Genomic DNA, 13,723 nt, shown 5'->3' with positions numbered 1-13,723 from the left:
TGGTTACGGTAGTTTGTTTTGTTCCAGTGGCCCATTGTTCTTTGTTGGCGAGCTTTCTGTGTGTCTCTGTGAGGATGAAGTTCTTACATGGTTTTGATTCCGGACATACTGTGGATGTAATGGGTGCTGATGTACTGTGGGAGTCTGTATGCCATTTGTATTGCTTTGGTTTGGATGGTGTTGATCTGATGTATGTTTGGTTAACCTTGAGGATGATTTCAGGTGATGCTTGAAATGATGTTGTAGAAGGGTAATGGTATTTGGAGTTTATTGTCTTGTAGAGTAATCCGTTGTGCCACATTTGATCAAATGCTTTATCAATGTTTAAGAATTGTATCGGGGGTGGATTTGTTTTTGTGGGAGGTTTCTTGGTTATATTTGAGGGTTTTGCTTTGATGTATTAGTTAAAAAGGGGTTGCCTTGGCCCTGGTCTGACAGCTCCTTTCACTAAAGGCTTAATATTTACTGAAGGAGATACAAAAACATGATTATCTTTATTTCATAAACATTTTTCCTTTGACCAAAATGTATTAATTAATATTACAAACAAGAAACTTATGCAGTTCACAAAATCACGCAACAACACGCTGTCTAATAAAGAACAATGTTACGCCCCTGTTTTGCCAAGCAAACTCATCGACGGGAGACGAGGGGCAAACATGACACTTTTCAACACATAGAAGTGAATCATGCATCTGTGAATGTGTGTAAATGAACATAGAAATATCAGGTGTGCACCCCTGGTTGTGCTACTAAAATGGTGAAGGAAATAAGGATAATAGCATCGTTCATTAACTACTTAGAATGGAAGGGAGCAGGGAATATGTGGTATATGTGTGTGCGTTTCTTTGAACATTAAATCATTGAACACCGTCTTCTGCCTGTTCTGCATTTGGGTCCAGTCCTGAATTTACAAACATGGACACAGCTGCTGAATTTCAGAAGGTAATACTAGATAATATTAACAGCCTTCTGCACTGCAGCAACAACAACTATAATGCGGTGGAAAAGAAGACATCTCCAACTAGATCTCTCTGTGAGGTTTCTTCCAGGCTTTGGCTAGAAAAGTCTATCTAGGAACAAAGAGCTCCTGGGAACCACGCTATCCTCCACTCTGCTTCCCAGTCTGCCAGCCTCCAGCCAGGACCGCGGTAGACTATCGACTCCAGCCTCCTAGCTACCACCATCCTTGCCACGAAAATGCTGTTCTTTAGCCTGCTCCTTAACCTGCAGGCATCCAGCGTGCTAGCTGCCAGTCTGCTTTTGGCCGGCTGGCGCCCGTCCCATTAGTATTTCAAAAAGTCATGAAAAAGCCATGGTATATTATTTTTAATAAGTCAGTGCACAGTACAGTATGTTGGATAAGGACGTAAAAAGTAATGGAAAAGTTTCTCAAAAATGTCGTAGTATAGCGTGTTGAAAATATTTATGAAAGAATGATAGTAAAGCATGTCAAAAAAGTCATAAAAAGCCATAGAATAGTTTGTTAAAAAAAGTTATAAGAAAGTCATAATATAGTTTGTCAGAAAAGTAATGAAAAGTCATAATATAGTAAGCTTGAAAAAGTCCTGAAAAAGCCAAAGTACTGTATGTCAAACGTGTCTTAAAAAGTTTTTTTATAGTACTTCATAAAAAAAGCCAAAGTATATAATGTCAAATACATGTCTTAAAAAGCAATGATATAGTCTGTCTAATGGTAAAAATATGCATTTGAACTTTGTGTCCTCGATGTGAACTCGAAAACGTCCGTGTCATCTATTAAGGAAAATGGCTACTGGAAAAGTAACAAATCTACTTGCAAAGTGGCAAGAACAACTTGTTCCTTACATGGAGTAAAGAAAGTGCAGACTAAGCAGTAATCAGAACTGGTGGTTGAAACGCCTCATGTTACCTTAAATGTATCGAAGCTGTGAAAAGTCAGCTGGATGCAGCAGACAAGTGGGTGCTGCACTTTTGAGAAATAACTTGTTGCTGTATAAATAAAGGAGCCTGTGTGTTACATATTTTGAAGCATTCACACAGTCTACTGAATACGTAGCTGTTGTGTTTTCTTTCTAAACGGACAAAGACGACTTTGAATCTTGTTAAGACTATTATTGATTTGTGAACAAAAACTCTCCACCACCAGTGTCTGGACTCCAGGGGGTTTCTGCCTTATCTGACCTCAGCATCACTACCCTCGGTTGTATTACTTCGAGCGTCCAATCGCCAAAGACTTTGCACTATTCATTTTATATGCATGTATAATAAATCATTGTTAAATTCTAATGAAGTCTCTCCTGATTGAAATATAGTATGTAAAAAAGTATAGGATGTCGAAATTAATCAAAACATTTATTTTATAGCGTGTCGAAAAAAGTAAACAAAAAGTTATAGTATAGCACTTCAAAAAAAAGTAATAAAGTCATAGTATAGTCTTTCAAAAAAGGCACAGTATAGTATGTAAAATAAAGAAAAGATCATAGTATTTTATGTTAGTTATCGTATACCATGTAAAAAAGTCATACAAATCCCTAGTATAGTTTGTCAAAGGAGTTTTAAAAAGTCTTTAAAGTATGTTCAAATAGTCATAAAACGACATAGTATATTATGTCAAAAAAGTAATTAAAAAAAATCATAGTACATCATGTCAAGAATGTTATAGTATAGTATGTTAAAAAGTCATAAAAAGCAATAGCATAGTGCGCTAAACGGGTAATAAAAAAGTCAAAGTATAGCATGTCAAAAAGTCACAGTACAGTACTTTGAAAGTCATAAAAATGTTGTATAGTGTGTCGAAAAAAAAAACTCTTGGTATAGTAAGTCTTGGTATAGTAGTATTTTTTATTTTCATTAGGGAACAGAAAAATAGGGTACAGAGGTACAAGTAAATTGGATCAGTTTGACAATAACGAGATGAAACCGTTGAAAGCACCAGCAGTGTCAGCCCTTCCTGGGGTAGCTGAACTTATTTGGGGTGAGTCCTAACATGTTAGCAATCTACAACTGCTTCATAGAAAGTATTACTATTCCATGATACATAGCAATCACTAATCATCCAGAAAAAAACGAGTTTACACAATGTTGTCAGTGTATGTTCTATGGAGAAGCAACGCCTTCAAGTGGTTCACCTCTGACCAAGGTGCTGCCCGAGGAACAGAACAAAAAAGAGTCTTACAACAACCCCTTGTTTATTAAATGCTGGGCCTCTTTCTGGACTAACCCTCCAATGGCTTGATACATTTTAGTAGTTTTAATTATTTATTATATTATTATTTTTTACAGAATCGTTTTGGATATAATGTATTGTATTGTGTCAGCAGGATTATTGCAGGGAGCTCTCAGTTTATATGAGTAGCTGGTTTGGTTTTTTCTACAGTAGTATCATTGTTGATGGGGCACATTTTACAGTTTGTAAAATGTCCAAACTCAGGAAAAAGAGAATGAATAAAAGTGTTTATATTTGGGACAAACACCTAACCTCCATAGCAGCTCAAAGACACAAAGTCAAAAAAAAAGAATGACAGAAAAGGACAAACTGATTTTGCAAAAACATTGTGTTCAGGATGCTAAATGGGCCAGTAGTTTAGTTTTAGCTAGGGCCCAGAATCCAGACTGCACATTTTCTGTTGCTTGGCTCTGAAGATGTGAAAAAGTGATGTCATGGTGAAGCCCTGTCTGCTAAAAATGATGTTACCATTCAACAAAACTGCATTGTGAATTACTTTAGGAGGGAAACATATTTTGTCGTGGATTCTATTTGCTTTTGATGTTTCACAAATAAGTGATTCTCAGGAGGTCAGGGGGGTGATAGGTCAGAAAGCACAGGGCTTAAACCGGGGGATTGCTGGTTGTGTCTTGTGTAAATGTAGTTGTTTTGTGGCATTTTTGTCCTGTTTCAATATCCTAGTTATTTTCAGCCAAACCGTTTTTACCAAACCTAACAAAATAGTTTTGTTGCCTATAAAGCTAAGAAAGTATTTTTGTAGCATTTTCAAACTGTTCGGTTCGGAGGAAAATACAATTCCTTCGAAATGTAATTGAGTGTGCAGTTTAGTTGTATGGGAAGTAATTTTGGAGGAGACAGTTTCCATTTGTCTCTTAGTGTAATACAACAGGAAGATAGCATGCTGTTACAATAATTCACTTCATGTTACTTTTGAGTACAGATTTGAGCTTAAATTCAGCTCGGCCTGTGCATATATCAGCAAATGATCTCTACCTCTTTAACATCCTCTTTATTGTTCGTCTCATGCTGCTGCTTTATCTTGTCTTCACCTTCTCTCTTCTTTCTCTCCTCTTCCTCGTCTTCCTTTGTACCTCCCTCTAGTTCTCCTTCCCTCTCCTCCTCCATCATTGTCCTCCTTCTGTCTCGCAGGGCACAGGGCAGACAGTTTACCAGGAAGAGGACAGCAGAGAGACAGAGCAGAGCCAGAACAGCACCCACACCCATCTCCAGCTCTCTAGCTCCCTGTCCTTCATCTTCCTCCTCCCGCTTTCCGTCTTTCTCCTGGCTAGGGGAGACGTACACAGCGCCCTCCTCCTGGCTGGGCATCAGCACAGCTCTTTCCAGATTGTTCCGACTGACCATCTCTCCGTACCCCACCTGGTTCCAGTGTCTCTCAGGTCTCTTCCCACTGATTTTGTCATAGTAGTCACTGTTTACGTTCTCACTTTCATCTTCGTCAAAGTTCGATGCATAGATATCGCTGTCTGATTCACCCAGCGTGCCTGAAATGTCAAACTCAAACTTCTCCCCCTCATCATCCTTGTCCCCTGCTGGCTGCAGGAAGCCCAGGTCTAGGTTGACTCTTATCCAACCAGATCCTCTTGCCAGCCTCCTTGTCCCGCCTCCTCCTCCATTGTTCATCCAATCCCTGTGTCCTTCACTGATAGAGTTGGAGGTGAATGGCTGGTCAGCGCAGGTTGAAACCAGAAGTTCTGCAGGCAGTAAAGGCCCGCCTCCATCCCCCTGGGCTAAGATGCGTGGGCTGGAACCGGGCACCACAACAACCACCGTCTCAGCCAATGACGAGAGACGTAGGAAAAAGGGAAGGTCGCTAAAGGAGGAGAGGAGGGAGGCGGTGTCGTCACTGAACTGGACCCACACACTGATGGAAGCCTCCTGGAGAGACACAACAGGATATGAATGGAACTACAATTAGGTCTGACAAGTCTTCTTAACTGTTTCACATTGTTACTTTAAATAAGTTAGCTGTTTTCAACAATAAACTGCAAATTCTTTAATAGTGGCCTTAATTTACTTCACAGAGGACCAGGCCTTTATTAATAATGTCCCCTGTTTTTACAAGCATTTTTGGTCAGATTTTTGTAGAAGCCTCCATGGTTTCTGATCTGTTTTTTTTGTTTTAATTTATACAAACTCAACACTTCCTCCACAATTAACTGTTGTCTTGATAAATAAAAAACAAACTATTAACCACACATGTCGTTCTACCTTACCATTTTTTGTTCAGTGCTCAGCTACTGAAAACGCAACACTTCCTGCACAGATGTTTCATATTAATAGTCTTCAACTGACTATAAATGCTATTATCTGAACACTTGCTTTGATTGAGAATTCAAAGTGCCTTCCCAAGGTAAATGGATGGTATAGCGCCTTTTTTAGTCTTCCAACCACTCAATACACTACATGTCATTCATCCATTCACACCCATTCACACACTGATGACAGGGGCTACCAAGGTCTGATTGACAGATGACCCTCTCTACCTCTGAGCCACAGACGCCCAAATCAATTATCATAAATCGCCTTTCAGTCACCTGGTGATGGTTGTACAGGATGTTGTAGGCAGTTACTGTTGCTGTTACAATGGAAGGGTGGGTTGGGTTAGCTGTGACTGACATGCCAAGACCGCTGACAACCTGCACAGACAGGTCCCCAGGAGTAACGGGGTCAGAGGTCACAGTGATGTCACATCTGCCCAGCATGCCATCCCACTGCTCAGAGACGACCTGAGAGAAAGAGACAGTGGATAAAGATGATAATGATGATGCTCAGTAGGTGAAGATGTTCAAAGGGAATTGATATACAACTATCACCTACATGGAGTGATGTCTTTCCTGGTTGTAAACCAATCAGGTTGTTCTGGGCGTCAAGGGAAGCCACTCGAGGGTCCTCGACTCTCAGCCAGTTACGGACCAGCTCTGTAACATCCACGAACCAATCAGATGAGCCCAGGAGGTGTGTGGTTCTGCTATAAGAATCCTGAGCTGTAAACTGAGTCAGAACCTGAATGGAGGAGCGTTGATAAACTGGTACACACCTGAAGAGACAGGACACACATGAAGAGCTAAATGCCTTATGTTATCGGAGTGTGTCTGTGAGATAATACACAGATGCATAGGATCATGCTTGTGTCACAATCCATCAGAAAATCCATCACAAGTCAAACATATTAAGCTTGGATCTCAGACTCAGGTTTCCTGTGACGTTTCTGACCTCTAGTAGCACTATGGAGCAGTTTTCCTACGAGTGGGTCTTGACTTTGTTGCACATGCACAAAAGGGTGGACTTTCCCGCACAGATAAACATGGATGATAAGATACACTTTCCTGTAAATGCTTTCACACTATGCAATTGATCGACAGCGGTCAGTATTTCAAAATGATACCACAAGATTATATTTGTTGGATTGGATTAAACTCGGATCTGATCTGAAAACTGGGTATTTCAAAGCAGATCCAAGGAATCCTGATCCTGAAGATTTTAATTTAAGATTTGGTGATCCAATCCTACCTTTAATCTGGACAAAATTCTACATTTGGGTATTTCAAAATTTAAACCAGAGATCTGGATCAATTTAATGCCAAACTTCAGGATCATTTGGATCCCTCCTCAGACAAATAGCTTCTCTTCTCCTAAATATTTTGACCCAAAATGGTCATTACATTTAAACTTTGTTAATAATTAGTTATAATTATCAAAAAAGAATATGCCTTTCAAATGTGAATGTGTTTTAGTTCTAGTTTGAAATGTGGTCAGGCCACATTTCTTGATTATCTTGTCTATTTCCATATCCACCAACTAAACTGTATTGGCAGTCTTGGTCTTGGTCTCTAAGAAATCACAACGGTGATAACAGGAGAATTGATTCAGCACACTCACCACAGGACCACAAAGAGATTAAGGTGAGACATCACACATTCATACACAGTTAACACTGTAGTGTAGAAGGCTCAATGTCATGGCTGTTCCTTTATATCTATTTGTGATGGCCTTTCTTTTAAACCCTCTTTGGAGAAGAGTTACAAAAACGAGTGATTGCTCTGTTGCATAAGAGGCTAAATAAACCACAGTAAAGACACAATGGGGCTGTCTCCTACCCTGTCTTTGTGAAGTGGTTCCAGCCATCGATGGCGTTGAGAACAGGGTCTGCCAAGGACACTCGCAGGGGCACTGAAGGAGCCCACACCTCCACACACACAGAGCCACGAAGCGCACCCAGTAGAAACTCCACCACTGCACAGGTGTTACCCAAACCTGATTCGCTGCCATCCACAAAGAGGGTTGAGCAATCACTGGACACCTGTGGTTATGAAGGACACATACAGAAGACAATTGGAGAAGACTATTAAATTAAAGGACAATTAAAGGACAATAGTACAGTCAGTACATGTAGTACATTCAGTATACCTTTTGTTGTGTTGTAATTGAATGTTAAAATGTAACGATATCACTTATTTAAAGTCCAGTAATCAATATAATTATATCATCAATTAGTTAAATGTGTAATGTGAAAGATGTTGCTTGTAGTAACGAACCCACAGAGAACTATCACCAACTCTGTAGTTCCCCTCGCCTCTACAGCGTTTTTTTAAAGCCTCTCTCAGGTTATTGTGTTGGTTTCACAGACAGCAGCAGCAGGCAGCTTTTTTTAGTGGTCATTTAGCAGCTAAAAAGCCAAATATTTTGGAGTGGATTTTGGACTTACATCCATTAGATGGACCCAAACATGACTCCAAATGAATAATAATATTGCTCTGTGTCTGCTGGATGTGAAAATAAGCTGTTTGCTGAAACGTTAGCGATAACAACTTCATGAGGCAATAATATCTCAGCTTACTGAATATTTAACTTTTAGGTTAAATAAAAAAATGAAAAAGACTACTTAAAAAAAACTTTCAAATACCCAGATGTCAGGAGAACAAATATCAGTTTAGCACAAATAACCACATCATTGAACATGGTATGAGTTCTACCAACCTTGGTATAACCTTAACAGCATCAGGGAGATTCAACATGGCAGTGAATACATTAAAACACACTTTATAATTTCCAAATAAAATCAGCCCATTGCGCTGTAGTTACTTAGTAATCTAGCTATACCCGCTGGGACAAACTTCCAACAGAATCTTTCCATGAATGGGGTAAGGGTTGGCATGAAGTATACAGCGCTCTGAGTGGTCAGAGGACTTGGCGCTATATAAAAGCAAGTCCATTTACCATTTACCATAATTGTCTGTTATGACCCGTTGTATACAGCTACCGATAAAACATAATTATTTTTCAGGTATTTTCTATACTTTGAGTCAACCTTCTTTAGAGTTTTTGGGGAAACATTACAATAGTTAAATGTAAATATCAATCATTTAACTGTTCATCAAAAGTTGTGTCAAATTGGAGTTCTCCATTTCTTTTATAATTTTCCCTTCACTTAAAGCATCCAGTGACTTAAACGTTATATCAATTGTTATATACATACAGGTACATACTGTATATGAAATTTGACCTCTGCACTGAAACCATTCTCAGCATTGAGCAGCAGTGGGCTGCGGTAAAGCGCCAGGGAGCAACTTGAGGTTCTTGTTCAAGGACATTTCTACATACAGACAGTAGGAGATCAAACCGCCAACCTTGTTGTTAAAGGTTCTACCCACTGAGCTATAATCGCCCCAGAAATGACCCCTTAGAGTAACTTCTAATCACATTATAATGCATTATAACAGTAATTATAATATATTCTAAAATTATCATAATGCATTACAACTATGATAAGTATAATACACTATGATCTTTGCAAGAAAAACAAAATGTCAGTGAGTGACCTGCAATTATGAGGTATTATTCTTATTCTTCTGAATCTGGGTAACACAATTAACGAGCAAACCTGTACTTTGTACAATATCAGACTGATCTTTTGACAGATTTATTTGTATTTGAGTGTGTTGCACCTTGACAGTGTTCTCGTTGGTAGAGTGGCACGTGACTGCAGAGGTGACATCTGACACCTTCCCATTATGGTTTATGGCCAGCACAATGACAGGAAGTGACACTGGCTGGTTGGTCAGTATGGCTGTGTTGATGATTGTGTTACTCTGAGGATAGAGGATTAGAAAAAATATGTATAAACAGATCAGATTGTATGAATCTTTAAAAAATTTGAAAAATTTGAAAAATGATGATCCCTGGATTGGGATTAAATGAATGACTGAATAGATGAAGTACCTCTGTGATGGGAGCGATGCTAAAGATGTGTCGATCAGCAAATGAGAAGATGCTCACTGCTGCTCCATGTGGCGATAGGGGTTTTATATGCCCAGAGTACTCCACCCACCAGTTAGCAGACACTGTCATGGCAACACCGAAGCTCTGCCTCAGGCCATGGACTGACAGACACACCACCTGCTGTAGTAAAGTGGGACTGCAGGGCAACAGAGATCAGAGACTGAGCTTCTAGTATCTATAGATCCGTCATGGTCCAAACTTTCCTGACATGGTGAAAGTACAATTTTTGATTGTGAGTACAAAGAGGCAGCTCTCAGATTGGCACATCGGACAACAACCCTGATTCACAGTCTGCTAGCTCCCACCCTGCTTCCTCTTTAGCTAGCCTCTGGCCTGCTAGCAACCAGTCTTCACTCCAGCCTGCTTGCAGCTAGCCTCGACTCCACTCAATTAACCTTGGGATCCAGAAACATTTATGCAATGGACAAAGGGGTGTACTAAGAAGCAGGTTCAACAGAGCCAAGCTTTCTTTGCGTTAGCTGGCTCAACAAAACCTAAATGCCCAATCAGTGATAATGGGTATCCTGATGGTGGTTATCAACTTTCTTTGTTAAACAAGTTAGCTTCATCAGGTTGTGTGCACGTTACTATATAAGGGGACATTTAGTGTGTTTGCTGGCTACTGTGATTGAACTCTTGACCTACTTGTGTGTGTGCTTGTGTGTGCTGTGTTTGTGGCACAGGATAGACACCACGTCGTGTTTGGAGCCTTGGCTTCTCTCCAGGGTCACTGCCCACAGATCAGAGGTCAGAGTTTTCTGAGCCACCATGGACACCAAGCCCTTCTTCACCTTCAGCCTGAAGACACACAGATTTTGAATGTAAAACTATCAGAGTGGTTGGTAGCTAGTGATACAGACTGTAATACAAAACAGCATTTTAAGAATGTGAACGTAGTGTTGTAGTGATATCATTTAGTGTTTACCTTATCACAACAAGCTCACTGCTGAAGTTAGCTCTCACATTCAAAGACACTCTGATTGGCTGTCCTATCAGGACCGGGCCCCTGTGATAGCGAATCATGACATGGGGGTCCATGCTAAGCTCCTCCTCTTCCTGCCCATTCAAACATGTTTCTTCTTCTTTGGTCCTGCTCTGCTCTCTCTCTTCCTCCTTCAGTGTCACTGCTTTGATATGGAAGAGCTGCCTCTGGGACTGAGCTGCTCTGTCCTCCACACATCTGGATTGACGGTCAATTGGTAGAAAATATCGATAGATTTTGGAGAATGGCAGAAAGACATTAATTCAAGGGCAGCAAAAAAAAAAAAGTCTCTCTACATGTTCCTATTCATTCACATACCCTGGTGGTGTCAGATTTAAGTCAGCCACAGTGTCAGAGGAGGAGTAGTAAAGCTGTATTTGGTTTCTGATGGGAACCCGTTGGTATCTGAGGGCCCATGGTACATGCCCCTGGATGTCCTCATCAACACCTTGAGGGTATCTGAATGAAAGCATACATTTATTTGTCACACAGGCAACTGATCACCATCATCTACAAAACATAAAGGGAAAACAAGGATCCATGGAAACTGCTTCAGAGACCTGTCCATGCACAATTGTCCTGCTATAAATGGACCTCTTCCTCCTGCCTAAACAGAATGGGCTTCATGCAACAACCTTTTCATACCCTCATCCCTGAGGGGCGATTACTCTTTAACCGGGTTCATTCACTTCCACCTTCCAAGACAATATGTCCTGCCCGTGCTTTCTTTACGACTTTTGTAATCAAACCCAGTTCCGTAAGCAAGTTAACTAACTTAACTGTTCATTGTTCTTCGGTTCTGATTACTCACCCTATAAGTGATTCGAACTGCATTTCAATCAGGAGAGTCAAAGCAAAGCGAAGTAACAATATTGTTTATTTTATGAGATATGTGATAATAAAGTCTTGACAGAGTCTTCGGAGTTTAGACTCAACAGGAACAATTGTAGTCGAGGGGCTTCTGCCCTTAGCAGCAGCAAGATAAATCCCCCATGGAGTTTAGACTTAGGCGGTGGCTGTTGATGATTCTGTTGAGACTAGCAGGCTGATGAAATGATGACTGATAAATATGCGAAGATTGAGCAGTGATGGGGGAGGTGAAGGGGCATGTTCAACAACAGCATGAATGTACAAAAATCTAGCTGACTGTCGGAGGTCTTATTCCGTCGCCCCTTCGACCTTTTTGAACCGCCCCCAGATCCATTTGGAAAGAGCGTGTTCAGATAGGGAGAGATGTTGTTGTTGTTCTCACATTGCTAGTGAGGCGTGCTATTCTGATGCTCTGGAAGAGTCCTTGTCCCTCTCTCATACCCACTGGATAAAAGATACCTTCTCCTTTGTGAAATTAGAAAAAATCAAATACTACATTTGTGGCTCTAACATAAAATCTTCTAACATTTGGTTACCCTTCATTCATTGGAAAAAAACTTTAGAACATCAGAGAATCAAACTGATTTGTCCCTGCTCTTCTTTGACAGAGGCTATAATGAAATCATTGCACCAAACGTTTCAGAAACTATTAAGATAGGCTAGCCAATATAAACATCTCCAAGTAGAAACCCAAAAGTATGAACTTTAAAATTTGCATAATGTGGTTAAAACATCACCTCGGTGAAGGAGAAGTATGCTGGTGGTTGACAAGGTTGCCGTGATGATGTCCTTTCCGTTGCCATTCTCGCTTCTGCATCCGGCGACGGTGGTGGGGGTTACTGTGCCACTTTTCCAAATCCTGATGTGATTGGTTGGTGTGTTGATCCTCAAACCAATCATTAGGCAGTGTCAGAGTTACTACGCAAAGCCCTAGAGGAGGCTGGAAAACAGGACGGATAGATGGATAAGAGTGAAGAAAGGGAAGTGGTGTAATGAATAAATAAGAAGAAAAGAGCGAAACCACTAGGTAGAGATATGATCTGGTCCTCACCTGTGTGATACAGGAGGCTTTGTGCTCCTTAGTCTCCTTGAAGGCATGCAGGGTGATGCAGGTCCCTCGGGTGCTGTTATCACCCCGCTTGTGGAACAGCGTCCTCACCCTGAACCTCTTCTGCCTGCCCTTATCCCTCTCTCTCTCCACATGCTCTGAGAGGAGAGAGGCGGACAGAAGGGTAGAGAGAGGGAGGAGAGGCTCTGATATCAGCTGTGGAAAAAGAAAGAGGTATGTTACTAGTTAGCTTGAGCAGTTTCAGTAGAATTAGTAAACATTCACATCATCAGTCAACTTCCCCACAAATCTCTGTGTGGTCATTTTTCAAATACCTGTGTAACTGAGTAAGGGCCAAATGAAGCCTGGACACCTGGTCTTGGGGCCTTGCCAGGTGGGCGCAACATGAACAGGCTTTGAGAGAAGGAGAAGGGGGTGGAGTTGGAGAAAAGAGGGCCCAGCTCCACCTGAGACAGAGGGAGGAACTGCCAGGCTGGAGGGACAACCGACATGTGGACCGGCAGGGAGAGAGGGAGAGGAGGCTGCATGAAGGATGGAGGGACTGAGGGAATAAAAAGGAAAGGATAAGTATTCATTAGTAATCATCAGTAATCATTATATAAAGCAGATGTCTTAAAACAACAACAAAACAAAACAACACTGGCTCGATGTGGGAGTGAGGTGATTGAGACAGGGGAATAAGTTCAAGGGCAATTGGTGGACAAGTAGAGAATGGAAATAGGTTTGGGTTAGTTAGAATGTTGCTGGAGGGAGTGACAGAGAGAAAGAATGTAAAATCTGGACTGCATCCTTTAAGAAAAAGGTGGAAATAGAAAAGTTATGTGACAGAATACATGGCTGAAAAGAGCGGGACAAAAACATCAAGGAGCGAACGGCACTAAAGCTGGAATGAACAATAAATATTTCCATAAACAGATACACTCTCTCTATGAGTACCACAGACAAACAAAAAAATCAAATTACCATAGAAAAGACTCACCTAAAATCCAAAAGAGCAGCAGAATGCTAACTCCTCTTCTGCCCCAGCACACACCAGCCCAGCTGAAATCTGCCATCTCTACAGACTTGATGCAAAAATATTAAACTATTCTGCATTAAATATTATCATCCAATAGAACCATTTAATACACATGCAGTAAATGTTTGACATTTTAATTATTCAAGTGTATTTCCCTAACCCTAGTTGTACTTTAGAACGTATCCGTTCACTAGCTTCTTCTGTAGCTTTCAACCGAAACACAGGTCTTCATCTGCAGGTCAGCTGTGAAGCTCAACTTTTAAGCCAATATGGAAG

At 40.8% G+C, this 13,723-nt stretch overlaps 1 protein-coding gene across 1 annotated transcript; it reads right to left on the bottom strand.

The window, feature by feature from the left end:
- Positions 1 to 4,112: 4,112 nt before the first annotated feature.
- tmem132a (transmembrane protein 132A) lies at positions 4,113 to 13,484 on the bottom strand. Its single transcript, XM_076092057.1, has 13 exons — positions 13,409 to 13,484; positions 12,744 to 12,970; positions 12,412 to 12,624; positions 12,098 to 12,300; positions 10,809 to 10,949; positions 10,434 to 10,688; positions 10,154 to 10,306; positions 9,449 to 9,644; positions 9,175 to 9,318; positions 7,327 to 7,529; positions 6,047 to 6,266; positions 5,764 to 5,955; positions 4,113 to 5,104 (listed from the first exon to the last, which is right to left on the bottom strand). The coding sequence occupies exons 1-13, from the start codon at positions 13,482 to 13,484 to the stop codon at positions 4,184 to 4,186; spliced, it is 3,144 nt and encodes a 1,047-aa protein (XP_075948172.1). The 3' UTR covers positions 4,113 to 4,183.
- Between the last annotated feature and the right edge of the window lie 239 nt (positions 13,485 to 13,723).

The sequence above is a fragment of the Anarhichas minor genome, unplaced genomic scaffold, assembly GCF_050575085.1.
Source record: "Anarhichas minor isolate MPS153535 unplaced genomic scaffold, ASM5057508v1 ptg000014l, whole genome shotgun sequence".
In the NCBI taxonomy this organism is placed as follows: domain Eukaryota; kingdom Metazoa; phylum Chordata; class Actinopteri; order Perciformes; family Anarhichadidae; genus Anarhichas; species Anarhichas minor.
Note: the sequence above shows the minus strand (reverse complement) of the source record. Positions and strands in the feature narration are given on the sequence as shown.